The sequence below is a fragment of the Ursus maritimus genome, unplaced genomic scaffold (genome assembly GCF_017311325.1).
Source record: "Ursus maritimus isolate PB19 unplaced genomic scaffold, ASM1731132v1 scaffold_17, whole genome shotgun sequence".
NCBI lineage: Eukaryota > Metazoa > Chordata > Mammalia > Carnivora > Ursidae > Ursus > Ursus maritimus.
Window position 1 is genome coordinate 54,479,334 of NW_024424119.1, and position 26,818 is coordinate 54,506,151.

Below are 26,818 nucleotides of genomic sequence, written 5' to 3' on the forward strand. Positions count from 1 at the left end.
AGTCTGCAGCCTCTAATCTCACACAGACTCGCCATGCTGCTTGCCGGAAGACTGGGGCAGTCCAGACCGGCAAAAGATCTGGATGACCTGTGGTCTTATTCTAGAGACAACCTCCATAGCATTTTTTTAAAAAGATTTATTTATTTATTTTAGAGAAAGAGAGAGTGAGCGAGCGTGGGGTTGGGGGGCGGGGCAACAGGAGAGAGAGAATCCCAAGCAAACCCCACGTAGGGTCTGTCTCTCCACCCTGAGGTCATGACCTGAGCCGAAATCAAGAGTCGGACATTGAACCCACTGAGCCACCCAGGCGCCCCATGGTTTTACTCTATAACTGATAAGGGCGGGAAAAGGGAACAGTGTAAGGAGATAGGCACGCCCATTCCTTAGACTCACTAATCGCTAGAGTTTTGCCATGTTTGCTTTCTCGCTCTCTGGCTAAACTATTTTAAACTGAATTGTAGGCATCCTGACCTTCCAGTATTTATCTCTTTTTTTTTTTTAGAAAGTAGATTTTCCCGTAGAATAAAAATTTCATGATCACACCTAATAAAATGAACAATAATACCTTAATGCTATTTAATTTGGCTGCAGTCAGATTTTCTCATTTGCCCCAGAGTATTGTTTCTGGCTGGTTTCTACGGTATCATTTTTCGGGGCTGGGATGTTCACATGCTCTTTGGGACAGCAGCTTGTTGGCACGTGCAGCTTGTGAGGACCCAGCTTTTTCCCTGCAAAGGCTCGGCCCCACATCCCTGGTTAGAGGGTCTCTGATCTCGTCACTTACCCCTTTTGCCTGTCAAGATAGTGGTTTTCTGGGGCGCCTGGGTGGCGCAGTCGTTAAGTGTCTGCCTTTGGCTCAGGGCGTGATCCCAGTGTTCTGGGATCGAGCCCCACATCGGGCTCCTCCACTAGGAGCCTGCTTCTTCCTCTCCCACTCCCCTTGCTTGTGTTCCCTCTCTCGCTGGCTGTCTCTCACTGTCAAATAAATAAATAAATAAAATCTTAAAAAAAAAAAAAGATAGTGGTTTTTTTAGCTCTTCCCTTTTTGAGAGCAGTGGCCTCAGTTGTGCATTTTGGCTGTTAGGGGACCCCTGCGATTTGCACAGAGAATAGCTTTGTGCTCATTACCGTTTCCTTCTTGAGGGTGATTTCCGAGGCTGTATTCCCCAGGGTGGAGTTACTGGCTCTCGGGGTGAGAAGAGTGGTGGAGATCTCGGTGTGTGTCGAGCTTGGCTGTCATGGGGCAAGCACTCACGCGTCGCTCAGCCCTCGCCGGGGGTGTGTGTGTGATGGCGGTGGGGAAGTGGGGGGCCGTGGGGGCATGGGCCCTCCCCTGGGGCGACGCCGGCCCGGGATGGTGAGCAGATGCTCCTTCACTGCTCTGCTAGCCAGCGTGTCCTGAAGGATCCCGTGTGGGACTCTGGAGTCAGGAGGCCCCCAGCGCCAGCAGGATGGCCCCCTCTCTGTGTCAGCCCCCTCTGAATCTCCTCTGTTTTTGTTCCTTCAGACCCCCCGCCGCAGCTAGTCCCTGCCCCCAACATCACCGTGTCCCCGGGGGAGACCGCCGTCCTGTCCTGCCAGGTCCTGAGTGATGTCCCCTACAACCTGACGTGGATCCGGGACTGGCGTGTCCTGTCAGCCTCGACGGGCAGAGTCACCCAGCTGGCCGATTTGTCCCTGGAGATCAGCAACATCATCCCCAGTGACGGTGGGCGGTACCAGTGCATGGCCAGCAATGCCAATGGGGTCACCAGGGCATCCATGTGGCTCCTGGTGCGAGGTGAGGCTCTGCCTTTCCCTGCTGTCTGTCCTTCCAATATAACACACTGCCTAGTGCTTCTCCCCAGAGCCCGTCGATCCATGCCTCTGCCCAGGCATCACGTCTGGCAGGCAACATTAGTCCTATGAGTGTCTTCTGAATTTCTGGAGAAAGAGCATTTTGTAGCCTCCTAACATAAGTTTAGTGATTCTCCCTGTTGGAAAGTTCATCCTAATGTCTAACCTGAATTTCTACTGCTGTAGGCCAAGCCGATTTCATTGTGTCCTGTTGCTTTCTCATGCTGTGGAGCACCTCCATTGCCCCTCCCCCTAGCACATAGGGCAGGGATGGAATCCGGGAAACTTCTGGAAGTCCAGAGATCAGATATGCTTGGCAGGGGATGGGTGGCACTGACCGGATGTGGTCAGGGGAGGCAGTGGAATGAGCACCCATCTGGGAGTTTTAGGACCGTGAGGTCACCTCGGGTCTACCCAGGGTTTAGACAGATCCTTCTCTCTGAGCTGCTATTTCCGCAAGTGTGAAAATGAGCCTATTGGGACAACTGTTCTCTCTTGTGCCAACAACTCTTGGTTGGTTGCCTGGAGTGTGTGGAGAAGCATTCTGAGGCCACGTCTAGGCTTCGCCATATCTATTAGCTATGTCTGCCTCTGATATGGGAGGGACCTGTTTACCTGTTTCAGGTGAGTTGGCCTGGTGAGGTCTGTTTGAGTCTGACAAGCCTAGTGTACTGTGAATAGAACCTAAGTTTGGGGCCAGTAGTTGGGCAGGCCTTGGGATCCACCGAAGGTCACTAGAGGTGAGAGTTGTCCCCAGCCCTGGCATCTGCCTAAGCCCCTCCAAGATGCTCGGCCCGGAGCAGAACCCCAGGGAGCTTGAGGCTTTCTCGGGGGCATTAGAAAATCCACCTCGTGTGGCCTGGGCAGCTGCCTGGTCAGCCCCAGTTCCCAGGAAAGCCACTCCCTGGGGATTCAGGCCCTTTGGGGGCTTTGCTTCCTGCATCTGGCCCATCTGTGACTTCGGGGACGGAGAGGAGGCCGGGGCCGGACATCTGGAACAGCACGGCTGCCCTGACAGGCTCTTCCCCACCTGTCCACTCTTTGTACCGCAGAGGCCCCGCAGGTCAGCATCCACACCCGGTCCCAGCACTTCTCCCAGGGTATGGAGGTGAGCGTTAGCTGCTCGGCCTCTGGGTACCCCACACCCCACATCTCCTGGAGCCGTGAGGGTCATGCTCTGCAGGAGGACAGCAGGTAAGGGGCCCAGGGCCAGGGGCTCTGGGACTGGGAGCAGGTGAACAAGGCCTCCCAGGGAATGCTTCTGGGACTCCATCTTTTTACCTGTAAATGGGGCGGTGGCAGTGGGGGGGGTGGCACGGGGAGAGGAGAGCATTTGCCCTGCCTTCTTCCTGGGGTCATTTGAGACTCTAAAGCAAGATCACTTTGGAAATATAACGATGCCTCAGTATAAGCTCAGGGGTCAGGAGCTGTAGTTCCAGAATCAGGCCGACCTGTGCTTGAATTCTGCCTCTGCCATTCAGGCTGTGTGACCTTGGGCAAGTTGCTTTACCCCTCTGAGCCTGAATTAACAAGGACAATCTAAAGCTCTGAGCACACAGCCAGGCACAGAGCAAGCAGTCAGTATAAAATGGCGATCACTAGTGATGTTATTAATTAGTTATTGATGATGACTGTGGTAGTCCTGGAGTGATCGGACCTAATCAGCTCCTTGTGGTCGAACATGTTGTTTTATGGCGTGACTCCAGAATCCGTGTGGATGCCCAGGGAACCCTGATCATTCAGGGGGTGGCCCCAGAGGATGCTGGAAATTACAGCTGCCAGGCTGCGAATGAGGTTGGCACAGACGAGGAGACGGTCACCCTCTACCACACAGGTACTTGGGCCCCAGGCATCTCTGAAGAGCCTCTCTCCTCTCCCTTCTTCCCTCCTTCCCATCCTCAAATACTTATTGAACGTCTACTATGTGCCAGGCCCTGGGGATACAGTGGTGAACACATGGTCCCTGCCTGGGGGGGGCTTATATTCTAATGGGGAGGCACAGAAAAAGCATGCAAACAGATAATGGTACTTTTGGAGGGTGCTTTGGGAGCACAGGGCGGCGTGATGTGCAGGTGGGGACGGGAGGGACGTGGCTGGTACACACAGGACCGGCCAAGGCCTCCACAAGGAGGGGATGCCTGCCAGAGACAGGAATGGGAAAGTGTTCCAGGCCGAGGGACCTGGTGAGGCAAAGGCCCTGAGGTCAGAATGAGTCTGGGGCGCTCAGGAGGCCACAAGAAGGCTGGTGTGGAGAGAATGGGAGGGAGTTGGGGGAGGGGACAGGGGGAGGGATGGGCAGGGCATTTTAGGACCTTGTAGGGTTTCGGCTTTTTTTTTTTTTTAAGATTTTTTTTTTTGTTTTGTTTAAGAGAGGGAGCACAAGCAGGGGGAGGGGCAGAGGGAGAAGCAGACTCCCCACTGAGCAGGGAGCCTGATGTGCGGCTCGATTCCAGGACCTTGAGATCATGACCTGAGTGAAGCAGCCGCTTAACCAACTGAGATACCTAAGTGCCCCAGGTTTCAGCTTTTATGGCAGATTAGTGAGAAACAATGTGTGTGGGGTGGGTTGGTTCCAGGAGTGACTGGCTTTAATTTGAGGTCTTGGGTCAGAAAAAAAGAAAAAAAAAAGTGGCTAGATTTTTCTGGGGCAACGGTCCCTGACTGGTGGGCGGTGGGGAAGAAGGCAGGGGGTGCAGCTCCTTCTCTGTCCTCGTCCCCCACCCTGGGAAAAGCTGCACTGTTGCCCTAGGGAGTCTGTGGGTGGGTCCCAAGTTCCCCTTCTGTTCCCATGCAGATCCACCGTCTGTCTCTGCGGTAAAGGCGGTGGTGCTGGCCGCCATCGGCAACGAGGCCGTGCTGGTGTGCGACGTGTCTGGGGTGCCCCCACCCCGGGTCGTCTGGTATCGAGGTATGTCAGGTGGCCCCTCTGGGGCCCCCCAAAAGGGGTCTCTGGGAGGGCTGACCCGTTCTGGTGGCACCCCTCCCCCAACCCAGCATCCCCACGGCTCAGTGGTGAAGAGCGGGATTTAGAGTCAACTCAGATTTGAATTCTGGCTCCCATGGGTGACAGTGGGCAGGTGACCTGCCATCGCTGAGCCTGCTTCCTCATCCAGGAAATGGGGAACATCCGAGAAGTTAGTCGTGTGAGGATGAGATGAGTTCACATAAGTGAAGTGTTGAGAACAAGCCTGACATATGAGCTGGGCTCCGTGTTCTTTTTTTTCTTTTTTCTTTTTTTAAGATTTTATTTATTTGAAAGAGAGAGACACGGCAAGAGTGGGAAAATAAGCAGGGGGAGTGGGAGACGGAGAAGCAGACTTCCCACTGAGCAAGGAACCTGACACGGGACTCGATCCCAGGACCCCAGGATCCTGACCTGAGCTGAAGGCAGTCAGACGCTTCACCGATGGAGCCCCCCAGGCGCCCCTGGGCTCGGTGTTCTTAGTGATGGTGACTGTGATGTCACTAATCTGAGAAACGGGGACCAGTAGTACCAGGGCTGTTCTGAGGCTCTTTGGAGCCAATGGGTACAGAGGGTCTTCCCGGTGCCGGACTCTGCTGGAGCTGGAGTTTGGCTGACGGGAGTGTTCTTGAGCCCTCAGCAGGGGACGAGGGCCTAGGGCTGCTCCTGTCTTTCCAGAAGTAGAATCCTAGCTCCCTCCCAAGGGTCAGCCCTCACCCGTGTTGCCCTCTCCCCGCTGGACGGGCTGTATCATTCGTGCACCTGCCTGCCAGCTTGCCAGAGCCCACCTTGACTTTGACACCTTGACTTTGACACCTTGACTTTGACACCTTGACTTTGACACCTTGACTTTGACCCAGGCGGCAGAGGCCCCGGGACTCCTGCCCCGGTGCTCGCGTCTCTCCGGTTCTGGCCGAGAGCCCGCCCGGGAACCCTTTTTAAAAGGGCCCCTTTCAGTGGAATATTATTCATGCTGGAAAAGAAGTGGAATTCAAATTGTACAACAGTGTGAAAGCAGTTAACACCCCTGAACTGTGCTCTTGAAAGCGGTTAAGATGGTAAATTTTGTTCTGGTTTTTTTACCACAATTGAAAAGTTTTTTCATTTGAAAACAAAGGCTGAAATTCTGAGAACAGCACGGATGAGCTTGGGGGACATGATGCGAGTGAAATCAGCCAGACATGGAAGGACTAATACTCAAGGATTCCGCTTACGTGAGGGACCTAGACGAGGCAGATCTGTAGTTTAACGGGGACGGAGTTTCAGTTTGGGAAGATGAGAAAGTTCTGGAGACGGATGGAGGTGATGGTTGCGCAAGCATGTGAACATATTTAATGCCTCTGAATCAAAACGCTTAAAATGGTAAAGTTTTGTGTTATGTACATTTTACCACAATAAAAGCAATAAAAATAAAAAATTATACTTAAATTTAGAAAGTAGGTTGGAATCAGGGCAGCCTGTCAGGCTTCAGGATCCTGGGTGTAGAGAACAGGCGGGAGAAAGGAGGGAGAGCTCGGGGTGGGTTTCGGGAGGTCTGCCTGGGGTCAGGCGTCAGAGAGGCAGCCGTGGCTGGGGTGTGCTCATCCCAGGGTGACCCCAGTCTGGAGCTGGGGCAGAGGATGGGGACCCAGCAGGGAGGCTCAGGCAAGGAGTCTGTGGGTGCTGAGCCTGTCGCACGTAAGGGGACAGGCTGGGCCTCACTCGTGGTCAGCAGAGGGGCTCAGGGAAAGCCCCCTGGAGCCAGGGGAGCTGACTTAAAAATTTTTTTAAAACTTGTTGTAAAATACAAGTAACAAACTTTACATCTTAACCCTTTTTAGGGATACAGCTCGATAGTATTAAGTACATTCGCATTGTCGTACAACTGTTACCAGCAACCATTTCCAGAACTCTGTTCCTCTTACAAAATTGGAAGTCTGTCCCCATTAAAAAACAGGGGTCCTGGTTTTGGGAGGAACCTTGCCCCACTTGGCCCCTCCCAGGCCCCAGCCCAGTGCAGTTACAGGAGCCCGAGGGTCAGGAAGCCTCAGCAGCCTGGTACCCCAGGCTTCCCTGGCCACCATGGGCCCCCACCTGATGCTGTCCCATCTTTGGTGCAGGGGGTCTTGAAATGATTCTGGCCCCTGAGGGCTCCAGCTCCAGGACGCTGCGGATCCCAGCAGCTCAGGAGAGGGATGCTGGCGTCTACACCTGCCGAGCTGTCAATGAGATAGGCGATGCCTCTGCAGAGATCCGGCTGGAGGTTGGACGTGAGTGTCCCCACCTGCCCCCTCGCCCTTTGCCCTGCCGATGAGCAGGGAGGAGGGAACTCTACCATAGAGAACGCCAGTGTGGAATCTGTATCGTGTGCCTCCAGAGCACGTGGGACTGAGGACACGGTGCCTCTTGCTGTATGACAGATTGCCCCAAAACTTGGTGGCTTAAACAGTAAGCATTTGTTAGCTTACAGTTCTGGAGGGGCCATGGTTTGGGAGTGGCTTGGCTGGGTGGTTGTGGCTCGGAGGCTCTCATGGGATTGCAGTTAATGCTTTAGCCGGGGCCGCATCATCTGAAGACTCGACTGGGGCTGGAGGAGCCGGTCTGGATTCACCCACGTGGCTGCTGGCAGGATGCCTCAGTTCGTTCACCATGTGGGCTTCTCTAGAAGGCTTCTCCTGACACGGATTCCCATGAGCAAGGGAGCTGAGAGAGGGAGAGAGAGAGAGAAGAGAGAAAGGAGAGAGAGAGGGAAAAGGGGGAGAAGAGAGAGAGAGAGGGAAAGGGAGAGAGAGGGAGAGGGAGAGAGAATCCCACAAGGAAGAAGTCTTTATAACTAGCCAGTCTTGGAAGTAACGTACAGTCACTTCTATATTCTGTTGGTCACACAGACCAACCCTGGTACACGGTGGGTGGGAAGGGCTACTCAAGTGTGTGCATCCCAGGAGGCAGGGGTCCTTGGTACCACCTTGGAGGCTGCCTACCACAGGGACAGTTTGGTTCGATCTTGGGCATTGTCATCCCTGAGACCTGAGTTCCCGTCTTGTCTCCATCACTTACCATCTATGTGCTGTGGTTGAGTCATTGACCCTCAGTTTCCCTATCTGTAAAATGGGGCTGATCATGCCATGGGGTTGCTGGGAGGGTTTGGTGAAATCAGGCATATAATGCTTAGCACAGGGTTTGGCCCATCTCGAGTGCTTAATAAACAGATGGGTGATTATTGCCTTTTTACAGATGGGAAGTCTGGGTTCTTCTGTGGCTGGCACACAGCCTTGGCCGTGACTGTCATGATGTCTGAATTCCAGGCCTGCACTCTGGGCCCTGGGGATTGCTCAAAGTTATGGACACAGCTCCTCGGCAGGCTGGGCCAGCACAAACTGGGCTCTGAGGGCTGTGCCGTGGCCACAGTGGGAAGGCCAGGTGTTGGGAGTCCCGGGGAAGCACAGAGAATCAAGAATGTGCTTGTCTAGGCTGGGTGGGAGGGCCAAGGGGCTCCCCAAGGACAGTGGGGCGCCCTGCGTGGAGCAGGCCCTGTGAGTAGAAGGTTCTGGCCCTGAGGAAAATGGTGCCATGGCACGGCTGGATCCTCCTAGGCTTGGGGTACTGTTGGTCACTTGTTCCTCCAGCACGCGGTCACCAGGTGGCCAGGTCCTGTGCCGGAGACACAATGGCAGGCGAGACTTGGCATCTGCCATCTGTTGCCCTTGGTGTCAAGGAGAGAGACGGCAAACAGTCAGGTGGGATACTCAGGCTAGTGAACATTTGTGAGTGGTCTCCGTGGGGAGCTGTTGGTGCCCAGAGAAGGGGTCCAACCAATACTGGGGGCTGGGAAGGCTTCTTGGAGGAGGTGATGTCTGAGGTGAACCCAGGAACAATCAGTCAGGTGATGAGCTAGGGAGCAGGGTTCCAGGCAAGGGGAGCAGCAGACGCAGATCTCCCCACGGCAAGAGAAGTGAGCCAGGGAGTGAGACTGCGTGGGGCGGGGCAGGGGGGGAGGGGGGCGAGGGGCGCCCAGGAGACTGCTACCTGCTGTGGGTCATGCTTGGCCTCAGGAGTCCAGCACGGTTTAGGTTTTGTCCTGTGGGGCGGGTGAGAGTTTTTAGGACAGAGGGTGACATGCTTCTATTTCCTCTGTAGAGAGTGCTCTGTGTGGCTCGCTCTCGGGTGGGGTGGGGTGGGGTGGGTGTGGAAAGCTGCAGGCTTAGAGCCTGATAACAATAAACATATAAGCCAGGATTTCTATGAAGTTTGCCAGGTACCAGGGCCAGCTCTAAGCATGTTTCGTGTACTAACATGTAAACCTCACAGCAACTCTTTGGGGTGGGTTCTGTCATCATCTCCTGTGGAGATGGGGAACATGAGGCACAGAGAGGTTAAGTGACTTACCCAAGGTCACACAGCTGGCGAGTGGCAGAGCTGATATCTGAACCCAGGGTCCAGGCTTTTAGGCCCTGGACTTCATCCTGATGCTCACCAGCAGGGTGAGCTGGGACGTTGCTTCCCTGCTCTGAGCCCCGGGTTCCTCGTCGGCAAAACGTCCCTAGGATGTTGCATGAGTGCGAGGTAAGGCAGGCCTGGGGCCTGAAGGGCTCTGATCAATGTCACTGTCATTGTTCATTGTCAACAGGTTTTGGGTGAGCAGAGAGGGCGCTCCAGGAAGGGCTGCACTTGGCGTTGTCACGGGTAGTCATCCTTTGCTCCGTGTCTGATTTCTTTTCAGCAGTGCCTTATTTATTTGGGGCCCCAGCTAACATGCCCGCCTGGTCCTGTTCCTTCACCTGTCAGCGATGGACGTTAGGGCCGGTTCCCCATGTCAGAGGAGGAGACGGCTGGCATCCCAGGGGCAGGCTTCTTGGCTACTGGTGGCCTTCGGCCTTGAGGTCAGGGAGGGGGTGGATGGTGGCCCAGCACCTGTGTGTCTGGGGAGAGCTGGCCTGGCAGCAGCGGTGGGAAATCGAATTTCCTGCCCATCTGGGTGGCAGCTGTGGCCCAGCCTTCCTAGCCAGGCTGGCAGAGCCTTCCAGGGCGGGGAGCGGCTGGGCACTGTGCCCACCTCCTGCTTTCACGCTGGGAACCGGCTTCCTGGCGGCATTTGGGAAGGAGCACGGCGAGTGCCAGTGTTGGTGGCCCCGCCCGCGGGGTCCCTTTGCATCACCTCTGGGCCGGGCATCAGGCAGACTGGAGTCCTGCATTGTTGATACCCAGATTTTGCTGCTTCTTTGGCCAAGTTAGGGACCTCCCTGAACCTTCCTTTCCCCATACATGAAATGGGATGACAGTAATAGAGCTTTGCTCATAGGGTCCTTAGGAGATTTAATGAGAGAACGGGCTTTGCTCAGGGCTTGAATGGAGTAGATACTCAACACGCCAGCCGGCCCGGGCCCAGGGTGACTGGGCTCCACGGCAGGCAAGCCCTCCCCAGGTTCAGCGCCCTTTCTGTTCTCTGAGAACAGCTGCTCTGAGCTAAGTCATCTGCACCTGCTGGATTCTCCCTCAGGAAGAAAGGATGCTCATTCCTCTGTGTGTTTCCTCATTTCCACCCTGCCTTCTGTTCTGGCCTAGAAGCCCCAGGTTGCCGGGTAGATGAGCAGGGGAGAGGAGATTATGCTTTGGGGAGTGCAGAGCCCCCCTGGCCAGCCTGGGGGAGCAGGACAGAAGCAGCTCTGGCTTTTCCACCAGGCACAGCGGGCAAGGACCCATGGCCTGGGATAGTTCCAGGGCCCCTGGGACAGTGCTCTGATTTTAATTTCTTTTAAAATCAGAAGGAAACAAATGGATGACAACAAGTGGATGAGAATGAATCCAGCCTGGATTGTGTTTGCCTTTATGTCAATGCAGCCATAAAAGAGAATTGTGAATATTTTCCAAGGAGGAGGAGGCCCCTGAGAGTGTACCAGCAGCTGCAGCCCGGGCCCAACTGCAGGAACCTTCCCAGGAGGGGGCTGTGGAGACCGTTCCCCCCAGTCACGGACACCCTGGCATTCCCTCTGAACACAGGACCAGTTTATGGTCCTTCCCTGGTGACTGCAGGGATCACTGGGGCGTCTGTGAGGAGGGGGCCTGAGAGCAGAGGTGGCTGAACCCCTGATGAGTCTCTGGCAAGGGCACTGGGTTGGCAGCCCAGCCCCCACCAGCATGCTGCAGGACTCAGGGCCCATCCTGCCCCTGCGCCCGGCCTCAGTTTCCCATCTGCAAATGAGGGAACCAAAGGGCCTTCAGCTCTGACATATGAGGATCCAGGGGTCCTGCCTTATTTGGGGGCTCCAGTGAGGAACGTGGCAGGGGGGATGGCTGTGCTGGAGGCTGAGTCAGAGTTTTCTGGGTGGGATCTGAGTCTGGGATTTGGCTGCTTTGGGATTCACCCCAAAGAGAGGACAGAAGAGGCGGGTGCGGCTCTGGCTGAAACAGCAGCCAGACCTAAGCTCTGAGCCCACCTCTGCCGTTGACTTCGAGCTGTGCCCTTGGGCAGCCTCCTTAATCTCCGACCATCAGTTTGCTCATCTGTAAAATGGGGTTGATGAAATTTTGTGGTTGTGTTTCTAAAAGCACCGTCACCATGCCTGTCCCTTAGTAGGCATTCCAAATGCTACCCTCTGTATGTATTATTTGCTATTATAAACCGGTTGTCCCTTTTTTGGGGGGAAGTTCAGAACTGGGAGGAGAATGGGGAAGAGCGTATGCTGTGTTGTGTTCCAGAGTCTGGAGACGAAGCTGGGATGTTTGGGGGCTGAGGAGGGACGGGTCAAGAAGCAGGTCTGGCAGCACGGAGTGGGTGAAGGCAGCCTCTGGGGGTGTCTGGCCCCGGAGCTGAGCCTCAGCTCTGCCCATCTAGAGGGGATGGTAAAGCCGTGCGTCCCGGGGCCAGGGCTCTGCAGGAGCAACGATCCCGTCTGAGGCGAGCCCGGAGCAGAGGCGTTCTGGGATTCTGGGCCGAGGCAGCTGCCAGGCCCCAGCGAGAAGGAGAGGCGTGCGGGTGGTGTCTGAGGCTGGGTCCAAGGCTGTTGGGTCCTCCTTGCAGTAATTTTCCAAGCTGTGTTTCCTTGGAACATCCCTAATCTCCAGGCCAGGAGGGAAATTTGATGTCATGATTTGGATGGATGGGGGAGATTTCTGGAGGGAGGCGGACAGAACAAAGGGGTGGAGGATTTTCCATGGTGTTAGCTGCCACGGGTTAAAAAAAGGCTAGGGACCTTCCTGGTCATAGGTCTGGGGACAGGGCTCTGAAAACCATGCCCATAAGCTGCGGGGACAGGGCCTGAACCCATCTGGAATTGGGCCAACTCCTGGCCTGCTGAAGGGCAGAAAGGATCGTGAACTTCTGTTTTGGGAAACAACTTGTTTTCTCCTGATTATAAATATAAGACGACGCTTAGAAAAAAGTTTAGAAGAAACACTACAAACTGTTAACAGAGCTGACCCTGGGGAAGGGCGTGAAATTTGGGGTGTGTGGAGCAGAAATTGGGGGAAATGTATTCTTGTGTATTATTGGAGTTTTGTTTGACTCCCGTGAGCAGGGCGATCCTTGTTTGGGACTCTTGTCCTGGTGCCATGATTAATACGGCCCTTTTCATGCTCTGGTGTCCCATTTGGACCGTCCAGTGTAAGGTCACCTATTTATAGTAAGCATGTTTCCATTTTGTGGTGGAGTCTTATATACTCCTTGCAAAAATATTAGCAAACAGAGATGTGGTGAGGAGAGTGAAGATGACCATTCCTCTCTCCACAGATTCAGCTCTTTGGGGGTCAGGAAATGGTGGCCCAAGTTCAGGGCACCTGCCAGAGGAAGAAGGAGGAGGGCAAGAGAGGGGAGGGTCTCCAAGGTAGCTGGGCTCCTGTGGCTGGAGCTTGACTTGCCACCCCTCAGAGGTGGGCTTCCCAGGTAGTGTCACTGCCAGGAGCAGGCCTTTTGCCCCTCTGCACGGCGAGGCCCAGCGAGGCCCCCGTGACCCCATGCGAGGGTATGAGGCGTGGCGGCAGCTCTGTCCCGCCAAAGGCCGCTCCCTCTGCCTCATCCCCAAGAGCTCTCCAGGGCTGGACCAAGCCAAGCTCAGGTTGGCCCTGGAGCCCTGGATATGAGTCAGCCCCAGGTTCAGGAGGGTGAGGCTGGGAGAAATGGAACTTCCCAGCAATGGGAGGGGAGGCGGGCGGCAGAACAGTCCTCTGGGGGCCCGGGGGTTCAGCCACCAGGCGTGGCTGACTGGGCATCTCCCTGCAGATGCGCCCCAGCTGATGGAGCTGCCCCGGGACGTCACTGTGGAGCTGGGGAGGAGTGCCCTCCTGGCGTGCCGGGCCATGGGCCGCCCACCCCCGATGGTCACCTGGCGCCGTGGAGATGGCCAGCCACTGGGGCCTGGGCGGGGCAGCAGGACTAGGCAGCCCGATTCGGGAGTGCTGTTCTTTGAAAGTAAGACACTGGGACTAGGGGAGGGTGGGCAGGGGAGACAGGATGGCTTCTGATACTCTCAGCCCCCAGGCCGGGTGGCTCGGGGCAGAGCCTTGACCCCTGGCGATGACCGCAGGTAAGGTCGATGCAGGGTCGTATTTTGGCTGGCTGACCCTGGTCACGTGGTTCCACTACTCTGAACCCGAGGCAGTAATGATAAGGACCAAACCTCCCACCTGGGTTTAATGACAGGCCTCCCGGAGGGGTTGCTGTGTGGGTAATACACATAAAGCACCAGCACAGTTCCTGACACGTGTCAAGTGTTACGTGTGTTAACCGTTGCCATTATCATGGCCACCGTCATCACTACTACAACCGTGTGCTCTGTGTCGGGACGGATGCCGGGCACCGTGTTTGCATCAGAGACCCCACCCCATCCCGCCACAAGGCACAGGGATTCATAAACGCTCCCCATTCTTCAGAGGAGCGCTGAGGCCTTTCCTTCCGGCTCTTCCAGGGCCTGGCTGCTTCCCCCAGCCCTCCTACCTCACCTCTGCAGGGCCGGGCTGCGCTGACGGCTGCCTGCACCTTGGGGGCTGGAGTGGTGGCGTGTCCAGGCAGTCAGGCCTGCCTCTTTCTGCCCCTCAGGTGTGGTCCCCGAAGACCAGGCCCTGTATGTCTGTGAAGCTCAAAATGTGTTTGGGAAGGTCCGGGCAGAGGCCCGGCTCGTCGTGACCGGACACGGTTCGCTGGTGGATCTAGGGGAGGAGGGTTTGGTGGGGAGGTTGGGCCCCTCCCAGGGAGGTCCCCCCTGTGGCCGCCCACCTTCTGGGACAGATGTGTCCGGGCCAGGTTCTCCAAGAGAAGCATCTGGATCCCTGCTTCCTGGGCAGTGTGCCCCAGAAAGTGTGCCCTTGGACCCTTGAGGATCCCCTATCCTGATGCTTCTGCTGGTTCCCTGGGGAGGCGAGGGGGGCAGAGGGGCTTCTGTCCCACAGATGACCACCCACAGGAATTTGTGTGACCCATGCCATCTCCTGTCCCCACAGTCCCGCCGCAGATCGCCAGCAGCGCCTCCACTGTCCGGGTGCTGGAGAGGCAGCCGGTGTCCCTGCCCTGCATCCTCCTGGCTGGGAGACCCTTCCCGGAGAGGCGCTGGCTCAAGGCCGGCCTGCCCGTGAGTGCTGACTCTTTGGGTGCAGTGGCAATGGTGTCTGGGGCTGGAGGGTCTGTCATGTTCCCCCCTTGGCCTCCGCTTGGCTGTTCACTTGTTTTGGAATGTGCTCTTCCTTCCTCCCTCTCTTTCCTGCCTCTTTCCAGAAATTTCTCTGATAAATGCACTGATAGCGTCTGTCGCCCTCTCAAGTCCTGCCAAGGATCGTGTGGCTGCTGGTCCCCGCTGGAGAGCAGCAGGAGGACCTTACGCTCCATTAGTGCTGAGGCTGGAGAGCAGAAAGTTGGGGGGGCACAGAGACAATACTTTCATTCCCCCCCCATTCTGAGAGTTCCAGGGCAGAGACATGGCCCGTTCGTACCTGCCCTGACTATAGCTGGGCACACAGTGGCTGCTTTCTCCACTCACACTGATTTGGTTTAGTTTCTTTCATTTCTCCTCTCATGGTCACTCCTTCTTTGCCGCCCCCCCTTTCCTCAATTCCTGTGCCTTGTCCTCAGACATCCTGGGGTCCTTGTGCTCTCTCGGGCCATAGAGAAGTGCTCTCACTGCAACAGATGGGCAGATACTGGACACCTAGGGAGGTAGTGACCGTGTGGCTGTCTTTCTGTTCCTGCTGTCCTGGTCCCAGACCCTGGTGCATGTCCTGTTCCCAGACCCTGATCATGCTGGTGACTCACTCTGCAGCCTGTGTGATTAGCCGTGAGCCCGAGGAGGCCCCTGCCCCAGGGTGTGGGCTGCAGCGGTGAGGAGCCTTCCTGAGTAGGATCGGATGGGCAAGGGCGGAAGGAGCGGCCCTGGGCCTCGTCGAGGCCAGGACAGGGAGTGGCTGGAGATACGGAGTCTGTTTTAGCTCAGGAGGAACGCTGGGTGGACCGGTGCCTGTTGGGCCGCTGAGTGCCACGAGCAGAAACCCCCTCAAGCTGGCTCAGCCCCAACAGGCCTGGTCTCGAGGTGCTGCCAGAGCAGCTTCTAGAACCTGAGAGCAGGGCGTGAGGCCAGGCTCACTGGACAGGGCCAAGGAGGCCGAAGAGGGCTCAGGCCTGATGGAAAGGTTCTTTATTTTTTTTTTTTTTAAAGATTTTATTTATTTATTCAACAGAGATAGAGACAGCCAGCGAGAGACGGAACACAAGCAGGGGGAGTGGGAGAGGAAGAAGCAGGCTCATAGCGGAGGAGCCTGACGTGGGGCTCGATCCCACAACGCTGGGATCACGCCCTGAGCCGAAGGCAGACGCTTAACCGCTGTGCCACCCAGGCGCCCCTGGTGGAAAGGTTCTTAAAAGGACCCTTCACCAAAGACAGGCTGACTAGACATCTTTACAGGGTTTACTCCAGGCCCCATTCTGGGCCAGTGCTCCCTGCTCCACCCTGGTCCCCGTGGGGACACATCTGGGCAGCCACCAGGAGCCACTATCTCTTCTTCTCTCTCTGGGGCCATATCTGATGTGGCCATACCTCTGTTCTACTCCGTGTGGCCCTGTTCTCTCCCCAGGAGTTTGTCCCTCCTCTCTGTAGCCTCGGGGTGGAAGGGCCCTGGAGCCCCAGCCCCTGCTCAGTAAAGGCTCTGCCCCCAACCCTGCACTCGTGAGACAGGCTCTCATCAGCCCACTGGGGTCAGACAGCTTGCCCTGGTCCAGTTGGCTGTGGGAGAGTGGGGTCAAGGCCACCCAGCCCTGAGGGCTTGTGGGGTGGAGGAGTCTCCGCGAAGGCGAGGGGGTTCTCCAGACCTCTCAGTCCAGCCTGCTCCCCACTGGCCCGGCAGGCAGTGCGGTTTCCAGAGCGCTCTCTCTCCGCTGGCTCTGCGTAGGGCCGCAGTTCAAACTGGGGCTTCCTCACCCTCCCCAGCTCCCAGCTGGCAGCCGGCATTCCGTCCGAGCGGATGGCAGCCTCCACCTTGACCAGGCGCTGCAGGAGGATGCAGGGAAGTATAGCTGTGTGGTCACCAACACGGCCGGCTCTCAACACAGGGCTGTGGAGCTGGTTGTCCAGGGTGAGTCCCAGGGTGGGGGTTGGGGTTGGGGCGTGGGGCATGATGGGAGGGGGAAGGTGCATGGGGAGAACTTGATCTTCAGTACTGTTGTTTAAAAACATTGCACAAATAGTGCATTTTTACTGTAGGAAACTTCGAGGTGAGATAGATAAAAGATAATACTCCCACAATGCCAAAAGCTAAGGAGAACCAGATAATTTTACATTTTGGTGTGATCTTTCACACGTCATACACGTGTGCATATATACACACTATATATGTAATGAGTTATGTGTAACATAAATTGTATATAACTTTATTCACCTTGTATGTAATAATTTTTACATAATATAGACACTATATAAATTCCATGTAAATTCTTTATCTACATTTCTATCCGAATATGTATAAATTCTTTATATATACATTCCCAGAAATATTTAAAAACCAAACTGGGACCACACCGTATTACTGTCTTACAACCTGGGTATTTCCCTTGACAAGTGATTCTGAATATTTTCTGTGAATAAATACTCAGAAGGCTCGGTTTCAGACGACGCGTCCTCTGTTTGGATGAGCCATGAGCATCTCACCTGCCCCCTTTTGTTGGGCTGCTCCCCAGCGTGGATACACTGGGGACCACCTTTGCCCACATGCGCCATTCTTTCCTTAGGATAAACCCATTCATGTAGAATTGAGTTTTGACTGATAGAAACCGCACATTTTTAGGGCTTCTTGTGTATTTTACCCAATTACGCACCCCCCCCCCGACAGCGTTGGAGAGCCCCTGTTCCCTTCACCCACGTGACTAGCTACCACCGTTCTTTTTAATATAAGACAAGAAGTTTTGAGTTTGGTTATATTTTGTCATTTAGCAAGGATGTTAACGTCCCCTATTTTTTTTTTCATTTGTTTCATAAAACCCCCGAGGATGAGCCGGAAGAACGTTGTTACCCATATTCTAGAGGAAAACCAAAGTTCAGAAGGAGGTGGGGTCTAGAATGCAGTCTCTCCTCCTCATAACTCAGTTAAGAACGTGACCAAATGCTGGACATGCCCCACGTGCCGGACCTCTGCGAGGTTCTGTGTGTGTTTCACTTAAATTTCATAACGACTCAGGATGCGGGGTTTAAAGGACTCCCTGTTCTGAAGTGACGGCTCAGAGAGGCATGTCACTCAGCAAGATCCCAGGATCAGCAAAGGCTACCTCTTGCCCCGCGCGGCACAGCCTCCTGTGTGGGGCCGTTGCCGGTTCTTGGCTCACTTCATTTCCATTCGACAGGTCTAATTGACTTGCGGGCTTTGGCCACCTGAGCGAATCCAGACGGGCATTTTCCTCCCTAACGGGTCTCAGCGTTACTGGCAGAGCCCTTGGCTTCTCCCGGCTTGTCCACACCCGGTTTCTCCTCCCCCGCAGATCTGGATGGTGCCCAGAATGGATTTGGCACTTGTTTTCAAGTTCACTGTGTTCTGTGAACACTCTGCTGCCCTTTCTCATCTGTCCATCCCTGGAGAGTAGGAAGGGAGTTGGGGTTAAGGAGCTTTTTTGCTGATGAAGGAATATGGGTACCAAAAGATTAAGTGGTTTATCCGAAGTCCCGGAGCAAAGAAATGGCACAGCTGGTTCCCAGGCACGGGCTGCCCTCCGGCTGGGGCATGAATCTATAAACGTGGCTGTCAGTGCTGTCTATGCCACTTGTATTCTTTCGTGGAAATCGTTGTTGTTTGTTTTTAATTGTGGTCAAATACACATAACATAAAACTTACCGTTTTACCCGTTTTAAAGCCTACGGTTCAGTGGCATGAAGCACGTTCACTCTGTTATACAACCACCACCGTCCAGCTCCGGAACTTTCTCATCCTCCTAAAGTGAAGCTCTGTCCCTATTGAACACTAGGTCCCCGTTTCCCTTCCCCCAGCCCCCGGCAACCAGCATTCTCCCTTCCGTCTCTGAATTTGCCTGTTCTAGGGACCGCATGTGAGTGGGATCCTATAGCGTCTGGCTGATTTCACTTAGTATTTTGTGTTCAAGGTGCATCCTTGTTATAATACGTTACCAGGCTTTGAGTCCTTTTACAGCTGAATACTGTTTTACATGTACACACCATATTTTGTTTATCCATCAAGCCATTGGTGGATACTTGGGTTGTTTCCACCTTTTGGCTACTGTGGATAATGCTGCTCTGAGCCTTGGTTTATAAAATTGGTTTGTTTTTGAAAGTGCCACCTAGGATCCAGCCCACCGCCACCCACCATGTCACCAATGAAGGGGTTCCGGCCTCTCTCCCCTGTGCGGCCTCCGGGGTCCCCACCCCCACCATCACTTGGACCAAGGTAGGAAGACCCTGTAAGCATGAGGGTAACCAGAGAGGTGGGCCCAGCGCATCATGGGGAGGGGAATGATGCAAATCGCCATGGAAGGTGGGCTTTGCTGATGTCACCTGTGACTCTACCGTAGGAAACCAATGTCCTGACCTCCAGGGGTCCCCACTACAATGTGAGCAAGGATGGCACCCTGGTCATCACCCGGCCATCGCCCCAGGATGCCGGGACCTATGTCTGCACGGCCACCAATGCTGTGGGCTTCTCAAGCCAGGAGATGAGGCTCTCTGTCAACAGTGAGTGACAGCCACCCCTGTCCCGGGAGAGGGGCTTGGCAGGCACGGAGGCAGGGGCATGGGCAATCTGACCTTACCTGCATCTCCCTTGTCCTTTGTCAACCCTGCCTCTAAATTCTTCCCATCTGAAAGGCACACAGACTAAAGCTGTCTTCCCCCAGCCACTGCCTGTAGTAGTGTGGGCATACTCTAAAAGGGGTTCCAACTCGGGCCTTTGTAAGTGGATGGCAGGCAGGCCATCACTTTATGGAGACTTGGAAAACCACAGGCTCTACACACCGGACCCCTCCCACCTTGGCAGCCCTTTGCCTGCCTCTCTCCCTGACTCTCTGTGCCCCCGACCCCTCCTTTGGATTTCTTAAGTGGTGCATCCTCCCTCAGAAGGAAACAGTTCCTTCTGTTTGGAATTCCCTACCCCCTCTTGGCCCAGCTGACTTCTCCCATTGGTCAAATGTAGGCTCTCTGACTCCTCAGACTGAGTCAAGTCATTTTGCTGTAAGCTCTCTAGAATGTCCCCTGTGTAACACCCTTTGCAGGTATGATTAAATGACGAATCGTGTACTGAGCTGTTTGGACTAGTGTTCCCTTGGGCCCTAATGCTGTGAGGACAGGGGCAGGATCTGTCCCCTTTGCTGCTGCTTCCCAGCATTCACACAGAGCTGGGTTCTCAGGAACTGCCTGGAATAATGAATGAGCAAATGCACAGACAAGTTTTTCTATATATACTCCTATAGCCAATACTCTCATGTTGCAAAAAAAAAATTTTTTTCTCAAAGGGGAGATTTTCTCTCTAATGTGCAAGGGAATGCCTGAGGGCTACATGGGGTCTTGATGTCACCAGCTGGCTAGCTTAATTGTTGCTTAGACACCTACCGGTGCTGTCTGTGTATGAGCACCTGGCTAGGAATGTGGGGGCGGGAAATAAAGCTGGAGGGGTGTGGGGTAATCTCTGTCATTAGGAGCCTTGAGCTTGAGATGAGAAAGACGTGACAGGCATGGGTTGTTATAAACCCCCAGTCAGGGTTTGAGAAGGCCAGAGGGACATTGTGCATATCTGGTCGTTGATATCCTCAGAATAACTGGGATGATCCTGGGAGAGAAGGGAGACAGAGAAGATGAGGACAGAACCTGCTGGAATGTCCCCGGGGAAGAGACGGCAGGATGAGGAGAAGCTAGAGGGCTGCAGACACTGGAGCAGGAGGGACCATGTCAGGGTCGTCAGAGCAAGCCGAGCTTCCAGAGGGAGGGTGGTGGCGGAGAGGTGGGGGCCGGGACTGGGGGGAAACCACTGGATCTGAGCCCACCCCCAAACCTGCGCTCTCCCCTGATAGCAGAGCCCGCCCACTTTCTGCACCTCCCAGGGTGGCAGTATCCTCTCTGCTGCTTGGGGGAGCCATCCTGGTCTCCTTGGGCCCCCGTGCAGTGGCTTCCTGTCCAGCTCACAGTTGCTGCGGGCTTCTACCAACAGCTGAGCCCAGGATCCAAGTGAACAGCTCACGTGATGCCGACGAGCCTCTGAGAGTCACGGCCAAGGCTGGTGATGAGGTGACCCTGGACTGCGAGGCCCAGGGCTCCCCAGCCCCACTGGTCACCTGGACCAAGGACTTCCGCCCTGTGCCATCCGTCACCGACAGGTAACCCCGACCGCGTGCCCCTCCGGCCTGGACATGGTCAGAGCTTGGGGTTTGAGGAAACGGGCCTCAAGGTGGCCAGTGACCCAGCCAGTGTGTGAGACCCTGTGGACACTCCACTCCCAGGGGGATGTGTAGTCAACTTCACACATAGCACTTCTTCTTCTTCTTTTTTTTAAAGATTTTATTCATTTGAAAGAGAGCATGAGTAGGGGGAGGGGCAGAGGGACAAGCAGAATGATGTGGAGAGAATGGAAGGGAGTGGGGGGATGCTGGGGACAAGGGGAGGACGGACAGCCCATGTAGGGCATTTTAGGACCTTGTAGGGTTTCGGCTTTTTTTTTTGTTTTGTTTTTTTGAGAGAGAGAGAGAGAGCAGGAGCAGGGGGAGGGGCAGAGGCAGAGGGGGAAGCAGGCTCCCCACTGAGCAGGGAGCCCGATGCAGTACTTGATCCCAGGACCCCAAGATCATGACCTGAGCCGAAGTCAGATGCTTCACCGGCAGAGCCACCCAGGTGCCCCCACACATAGCACTTTAGTCCATGGGCCCCTGAAGCCTCTCAGGGGACCTCCAAGGGAGCAGAGACCCCTCTAAGAGAAAGTGAGAGACCCCTCTGAAGTCACGCGCACCCAGTGCTTCGGCCCCGGCCGCTGGGTGCTGCCGGCAGAAACGCGGCAGCTCTTCCATCTGGCCCCACTGAGGCTCAGCGAGGTGCGGAGCACTGCTTGCAGCCACCCAGCTAGAAAAGAGGCACAGCACAGTTGGGACGGCGTCCTGACCGTGTCGCGTTCTGTGTCCTCGCCTGCCCGGCAGACCAGGTGTCTGGCGGCTGGGCTTTCTGACTCAGCTTCTCTCCAGCCATCAGAGAGGGAGGCCTTACCCCCCAGGCTGGGGTGTGGGAGATGGTGGTTCCAGACAAGACAGCCTCGAAACTCCTGGGGCCCTTGCCTTTTAGGCCCAGGGCGGTGGGAGGAGGGGGTGTTGGTGTGTGGGGGGGGGATGCTCTGGCCAGTGACATCAGTCCTGGCAAGGTCTTTGAGAAGTTCCAGACCCAGGAGGTCTCAAGCCTCCACCCCCCCAACGCCCACACGTGCGTCTGTGCGTCTCAGCACATCTGTTTGGTGAGCCCTTCCAAACCTCGAAGCCCGCACCCCTGAAGGCGGCTGGGGTCCTGTGCCTGGGCTGGGTCTGGGGTGCCTCCACCCCCATGCGCTGTTGGTGTCTCTCAACTGCACATCGCGGGGCTGGGAGACCAGGGAAGCCTCCATTGCTTCGCAAAAGCCTGCTGCCAGCTCCCTGGTGGGCAGTGGCCGGCCCGGCGCTTGTTTATTTATGGCCTGTTACTGAAACGAAGAACCACAGTACCCATTCGTTCACCCCTCCTTGTTGTGATGTGTTAATAGATCAGCCGGGAGCCATAAATTTGCGGGAGCTGCTTTTGCAATCCTGAGTTCTGTTCCTTCTCCCTTGCCCTCTCCACTTCTCACTGGCTTCCAGCTTTCTCTTGAGATTTATGAGATTCTGGGAGTTTATCTAAATAAGGAGGAAAATAGGCTGGGGGGCGGGGCTGGGTAAGGAGCGGAGGACGTGGAGTTCATCGTAGCGCGAAATCCCAGCTGGTGGTACGTTGGTCGTGTGGCCTCAGGTGGCCACTGCCCCCCCCCCCCAGCCTGTTTCTCCACCTGTAAAGTGGACGTTGTTTAAATAACGTTCATGAGGTACGGGGCGGCGGGGGGAAGCACGGCGCTTAGTATGTGGTCAAGTGCGGGAAAATCGCTTCCTCTGATGTCACGTTTTTGCCGCCACTGTTCACAAATTAAGGCATCATTTCTGGCTTTTAAAAAATGATCACACCTGTTATCTTATTCTTACCTACTTTTTTGGATAGACGAGCTTTAGTGAGATACAGTCTACACGTGGGACAATTCTGGGTTTTGGTATATTCGGAGTTGGGCAACCATCACCACGACTACTTTTAGGATATTTCCAGCATTTTCCAGCATCCCTCCCCCCCTGCTGCCTGCCAACCCCATACTCGTGGGCAGCCGCTCCCATGCCTGCCCCTCACCCACTCTAACCCCTGGCAAGCCCTCGTCTGCTTTCTGGTTTCGGATTTATCTCTTCCGGATGTTTCGTAGAAATGGAATCATATGCTATGTGGCTTTTTGTGTCTGCTCGCTTTCACTCAGTGTAGTGTAGCGGAGGTGCCTCATGTCCTGGGCTTAGGACTTCATTCCATCTTGTGGCTGAATAATGCTCCCTTGTGTGGAAGGACCACCTTTTGCCTGTCCGTCTACCTGCTGATGGACCTTTGGGGTCCATTTCTGTTGCCGGCGATGGTGAGTCACCTCACCGACTTCGATTGCTTTTGAACGTCGTTCACAGGCTCCGGGTCCCCGTGGTTCCCTGGGCCTCCCTGCGGCGCTGACAGCTTCCCCGCACAGAACGGAGCAGTTTTTTCACAGACACACAGCTGCCCTTAGTCACACAGCCATCCAGCCAGAAAATGAGGATTTAAAACCCTCCTGGAAATACGCACCGAGCGGAGCGTGGCAGTGCCGGGCGGGATGGAGCTGCCGTCTGTCTGCTTCTTCTCTGCTGCGGCCCTTCCGCTCTTCCTTCTCCGGGGGTCCCAAGGCTCAGCTTCCATCAAAGCTGCCATTCTGGAAGCTTGCAGACATATTCTCTTGAGTCGTAGGTGTTCACGGTCCTCTGGGATCCAGCGCCGCCTCGTCTGCGGTGGCCCCTTCCTCTGCCCTCAGGGATGAAAGGCCACTGTCTGCTCCCTGGTTGCCCAGGCCTGTCTTTCCTGACGCTGGGTGACGTTGGCGGGGGGCTCTCGGCTTTGGCTGCCGTGAGGGTCGCCAGCAGAGGTCCAGCGCCGGTGTGTCTTCAGAATTCCCTGGCAACTCTGTGGTGCTGTCAGGTTGAGAAGCACGATGTGGGCGAGTCCCTGAGGCCTCCCGGATTTCCATGTGGGCATAGGTGCCAGCCCTCCTGGAGGTGGCTGGGGTGCGCGATGCCTTGCCCCGTGCACGGAGAGGGAAATGGAAGCACACGGGGTGGGGAGACTGGGATCCTGACCTTCCCACTCCCGGGGCTGGGTCCTAACACGCATGTACACACAGACAGAGACATGAACAGACATGGACACACACACATGCATACAAACAAGCACAGACACAGACACACATGCAGACACGAACACGGACACACAGGGACCTGCACGCAGATGGGAGGACATGTTGACATATATACATCAGGCTTCTGGGTCGAGGTCAGGCAGGGCCCTGCTCTCTCTGGAGGGTCTAGAGAATATACTGGGCTCCTCTGTCCTCCGAGTCAATGAGTCCCAAAGGAAAGACAACTAGGAGCTTGAGTGTCATTAAACTCGAAACCATCCACCTGCGTCCACACCCCCCTCCCATCTGTGCACACAGATGCTTTGATAGAATCCAGCTTAGTGTACCTTCTTTTCTGCCTCTCATCGTGGGTATTTTTTTCCCCCATTTACCCATTTTCTTGATTCATTCTGGCCCGTGTCACTTGCTGTTCATTGAAAGGGCAAAATAACATTCCAGGGCGCTCGGCTCTCATGGTTGCTAAGCGGCTCTTCTGTTTGGGGCATGCGCTGCATTGCCAGTTCTCAGTGGTGATCAATGGGCTGTTGGAACGTCTTCCCACAAATGCTTCTCCTTATCTTCTGGGTCATTTCCTTGGGGTATTGCCCCCAAAGCAAACAACTGAGTCCGGGGGTGGGAATGTTCATCCGGTGCTTCCTACCCCGCGCGCCTGTTGCTTGTGAAAAGCCGAGTCGTGATTCGGACCTGCTGTCAGCAGGGTTCACGAGCAAGCCCGTGTGCCCAGGGGCCACGGCAACAGCCACGAGAAAAGGCTCTCGGAGAGACACCAGGCTCTGGCTGTGTGTGACACCGGGCGGCAAAAGACCTGGGGGTCCCGTCCCAGTCTGGTCTCCAACTCTTTGAGCGAATTTGAGCGAGACCCGTCCCCTCTCTAGGCCTCAGTCTTCCTGTCTGAGAAATGAAAGGGTTGGGCAGATGATGGTGGCCAGAGAACTCTTAGTGGCTCTGGTCCCATGATTCAGCCCCGGGATGCTGGGGCGAGGCGGGGTTTCCAGGCAACAGTGTTTGTTTGTGGCTCCGAGGTGTAGCTGGGACAGCTGTGAGTGCTCCTGGCTCGGGTTCCAGCTCCCGGGGGCAGTGGGCCAGGGTCCCACACGGCCAATCCAGACGTATGCAGGGGTGGGGGGGGAGCTGGCAGGGAGGGGACAGCGAGTGGAGGGAGCATCCCAGGGATTGCCCTGAGTGGAGAGTCGGGGCTGCAGCTGGGTCCTGGTGGTCCCGGAGAAAAGCGACTGTCCATGGCCCCCCGTGGGGTCTTCCCCTTGGTGGATGGTCACGGCTCGCACTGCTTCCTGGCCTAGCAGCTCTGAGCTGGGGGCTCATTAGCCTATGGTCAGCAGCTCTCTTTCTGGAAAACAGTCAAGGGCAATGAACTTCAGAACCAAACACTTGGAGCACCTCGGTGGTTGGGAGCATGGTCGCAGCGTCCAAAAGTCAAGTCCGCGTTCTGCCCTGGCCGGCTGGGTGGCCTCGCCTCTCTGTCTTGTCTCAGTTTTGTCCTCTGCGGGAGAGGGTGCTCCTGGTAGGCTCTGTCTGCCTTGCGGGTCCGGCCGTTGGGAGTTTCGGGGGAGAGCGTGCATCGTAGCCGCTGAGGCCTACGTGGCACACAGGAGGCGCTCAATCATTGACGGCCCTGTGTTGGACTGGCTGGGCTGTTCCTCGGACTCACGGGGATGGCACGTTCTCCCGCTCTCACCTAGGTCATGTTTGGCCCTTTCGTGGGTATCAGGCCCCGCTTCCTAAATTCTCCAGACTGGTTTTTCCAGCTGGGGCCTCCTTACAAGGTTCTGTGGTGTGACCCCAGCAAGGAGATGAGGGTCAGAGCGGCCATCGGTGGGTGAAGGTGCGGGCCGACTAGAGCCTCACCTGAGTCCCAGCAGACGCAGGACCCACCTGGGCATGTGGCGGGCAAACGTGGGTGAGGACCAGGCCTCTGGCGGGCGACTGTGAGGGGTCCTGTTCGTTGGACAGCCACCGGTCCTCCTCCCGAAGGCTCTGCGCTCATGCAGTGAGCTGGGAAGGGGGGGAAAGGGCCCTTTAGAAACGGGGGCAGCAGGAGGAACAACAGGGGACACGGCCAGAGGGACGGGGTGTAAACAAGCCACGTGGCCTCTGAGCAGCCCGAGGACGGGAGCATTTGCTCTACCCCTGCGGCAGCCGGCCTACCCTGACCCCCAGGCTCTTTGTCGAGTGAGTGAATGAATGAGCAGCTGGCTGAACTGGGCTCCGTGCAGGTCAGAGCAGGGCACGCGTCAGGGAGGGCTTCGCGGAGGAGCAGGAGCATGTGCTGCCTTGGAGGGGGTCTGGAGGGCAGGAGAGTGCCCTGGAGACCAGGCTGGGGGCGACACGGTGTGAACGAAGGTGGGGAAGGGAGTGTGTGCACGTGGACAGCTGGGATTCACCATCATGTATTTATTGAGCACCTACTGTGGGCCAGGGCCTGCGTTAAGGGCTGGGGACAGGGCAGGAACCTGGCCCCTCGACTTGCGGAAGCATCAGTATCAACAAGGGACCACAAGTGTGATGAATGTCATAATGGCTCCCAGATCCTGTAACCAGACGCAGGGCATCGCCCGGGGCAGTAGGGGCGGCTTCCCTGAGCCACAGAGAATGAGAGGGCGCTGGACGGGTGACCCTGAGGGAGGCTGCCGCCCAGGTGTGTGCTGGGAATGCGGCTGACGGTGTAGCCCGGCTCTTGGTTTGATTCTGAGCACTTTCTATCAGGTGCCCTTTGGTCTCTCTGGGCAGGTAGGTCCCCCCTTGAAGCTCCAAGAGCCAGAGGGACCCGGCAGAGTAGGTGGGCCCCTCTCAGATCCGACCCCCAATCCATGTGTCTCTGTGAACCTTGCAGCTGCAGCCAACAGGGACGACTTGGGCCCAGTGCATGTCATAAACAGGAAATTCTCCTGTTCTCATCTGGGTGCTTTGGGGAGCCATCTGGCCGCTCACAGCACGATGGAAGGGCTGCTGCTGATCACGTCACACAATGTAGTGGTGGTGTTCTCCCCACTTCCTCCCACCTCTCCCCGGCCCCCACCCCCAGGCTGCAGCTGCCAGACCTGCGGAGCCTCTGAGAAAGGGGAGGGAGAGCTGGGTCACAAGCCAGTGTTGGGGGGGGGG

The 26,818-nt window shown here is 55.9% G+C and overlaps 1 protein-coding gene across 1 annotated transcript in view; it reads left to right on the top strand.

The window, feature by feature from the left end:
• The window catches only part of HMCN2 (hemicentin 2), a 148,288-nt gene that overhangs the window by 36,430 nt on the left and 85,040 nt on the right, over positions 1 to 26,818 (top strand). The window contains 12 exon segments of the mRNA XM_040631353.1: positions 1,508 to 1,780; positions 2,889 to 3,030; positions 3,543 to 3,670; positions 4,631 to 4,744; positions 6,898 to 7,047; positions 12,993 to 13,181; positions 13,809 to 13,904; positions 14,210 to 14,337; positions 16,183 to 16,327; positions 18,528 to 18,640; positions 18,765 to 18,924; positions 20,393 to 20,558. Of these exon segments, the coding sequence (XP_040487287.1) occupies positions 1,508 to 1,780; positions 2,889 to 3,030; positions 3,543 to 3,670; positions 4,631 to 4,744; positions 6,898 to 7,047; positions 12,993 to 13,181; positions 13,809 to 13,904; positions 14,210 to 14,337; positions 16,183 to 16,327; positions 18,528 to 18,640; positions 18,765 to 18,924; positions 20,393 to 20,558 (1,804 nt within the window).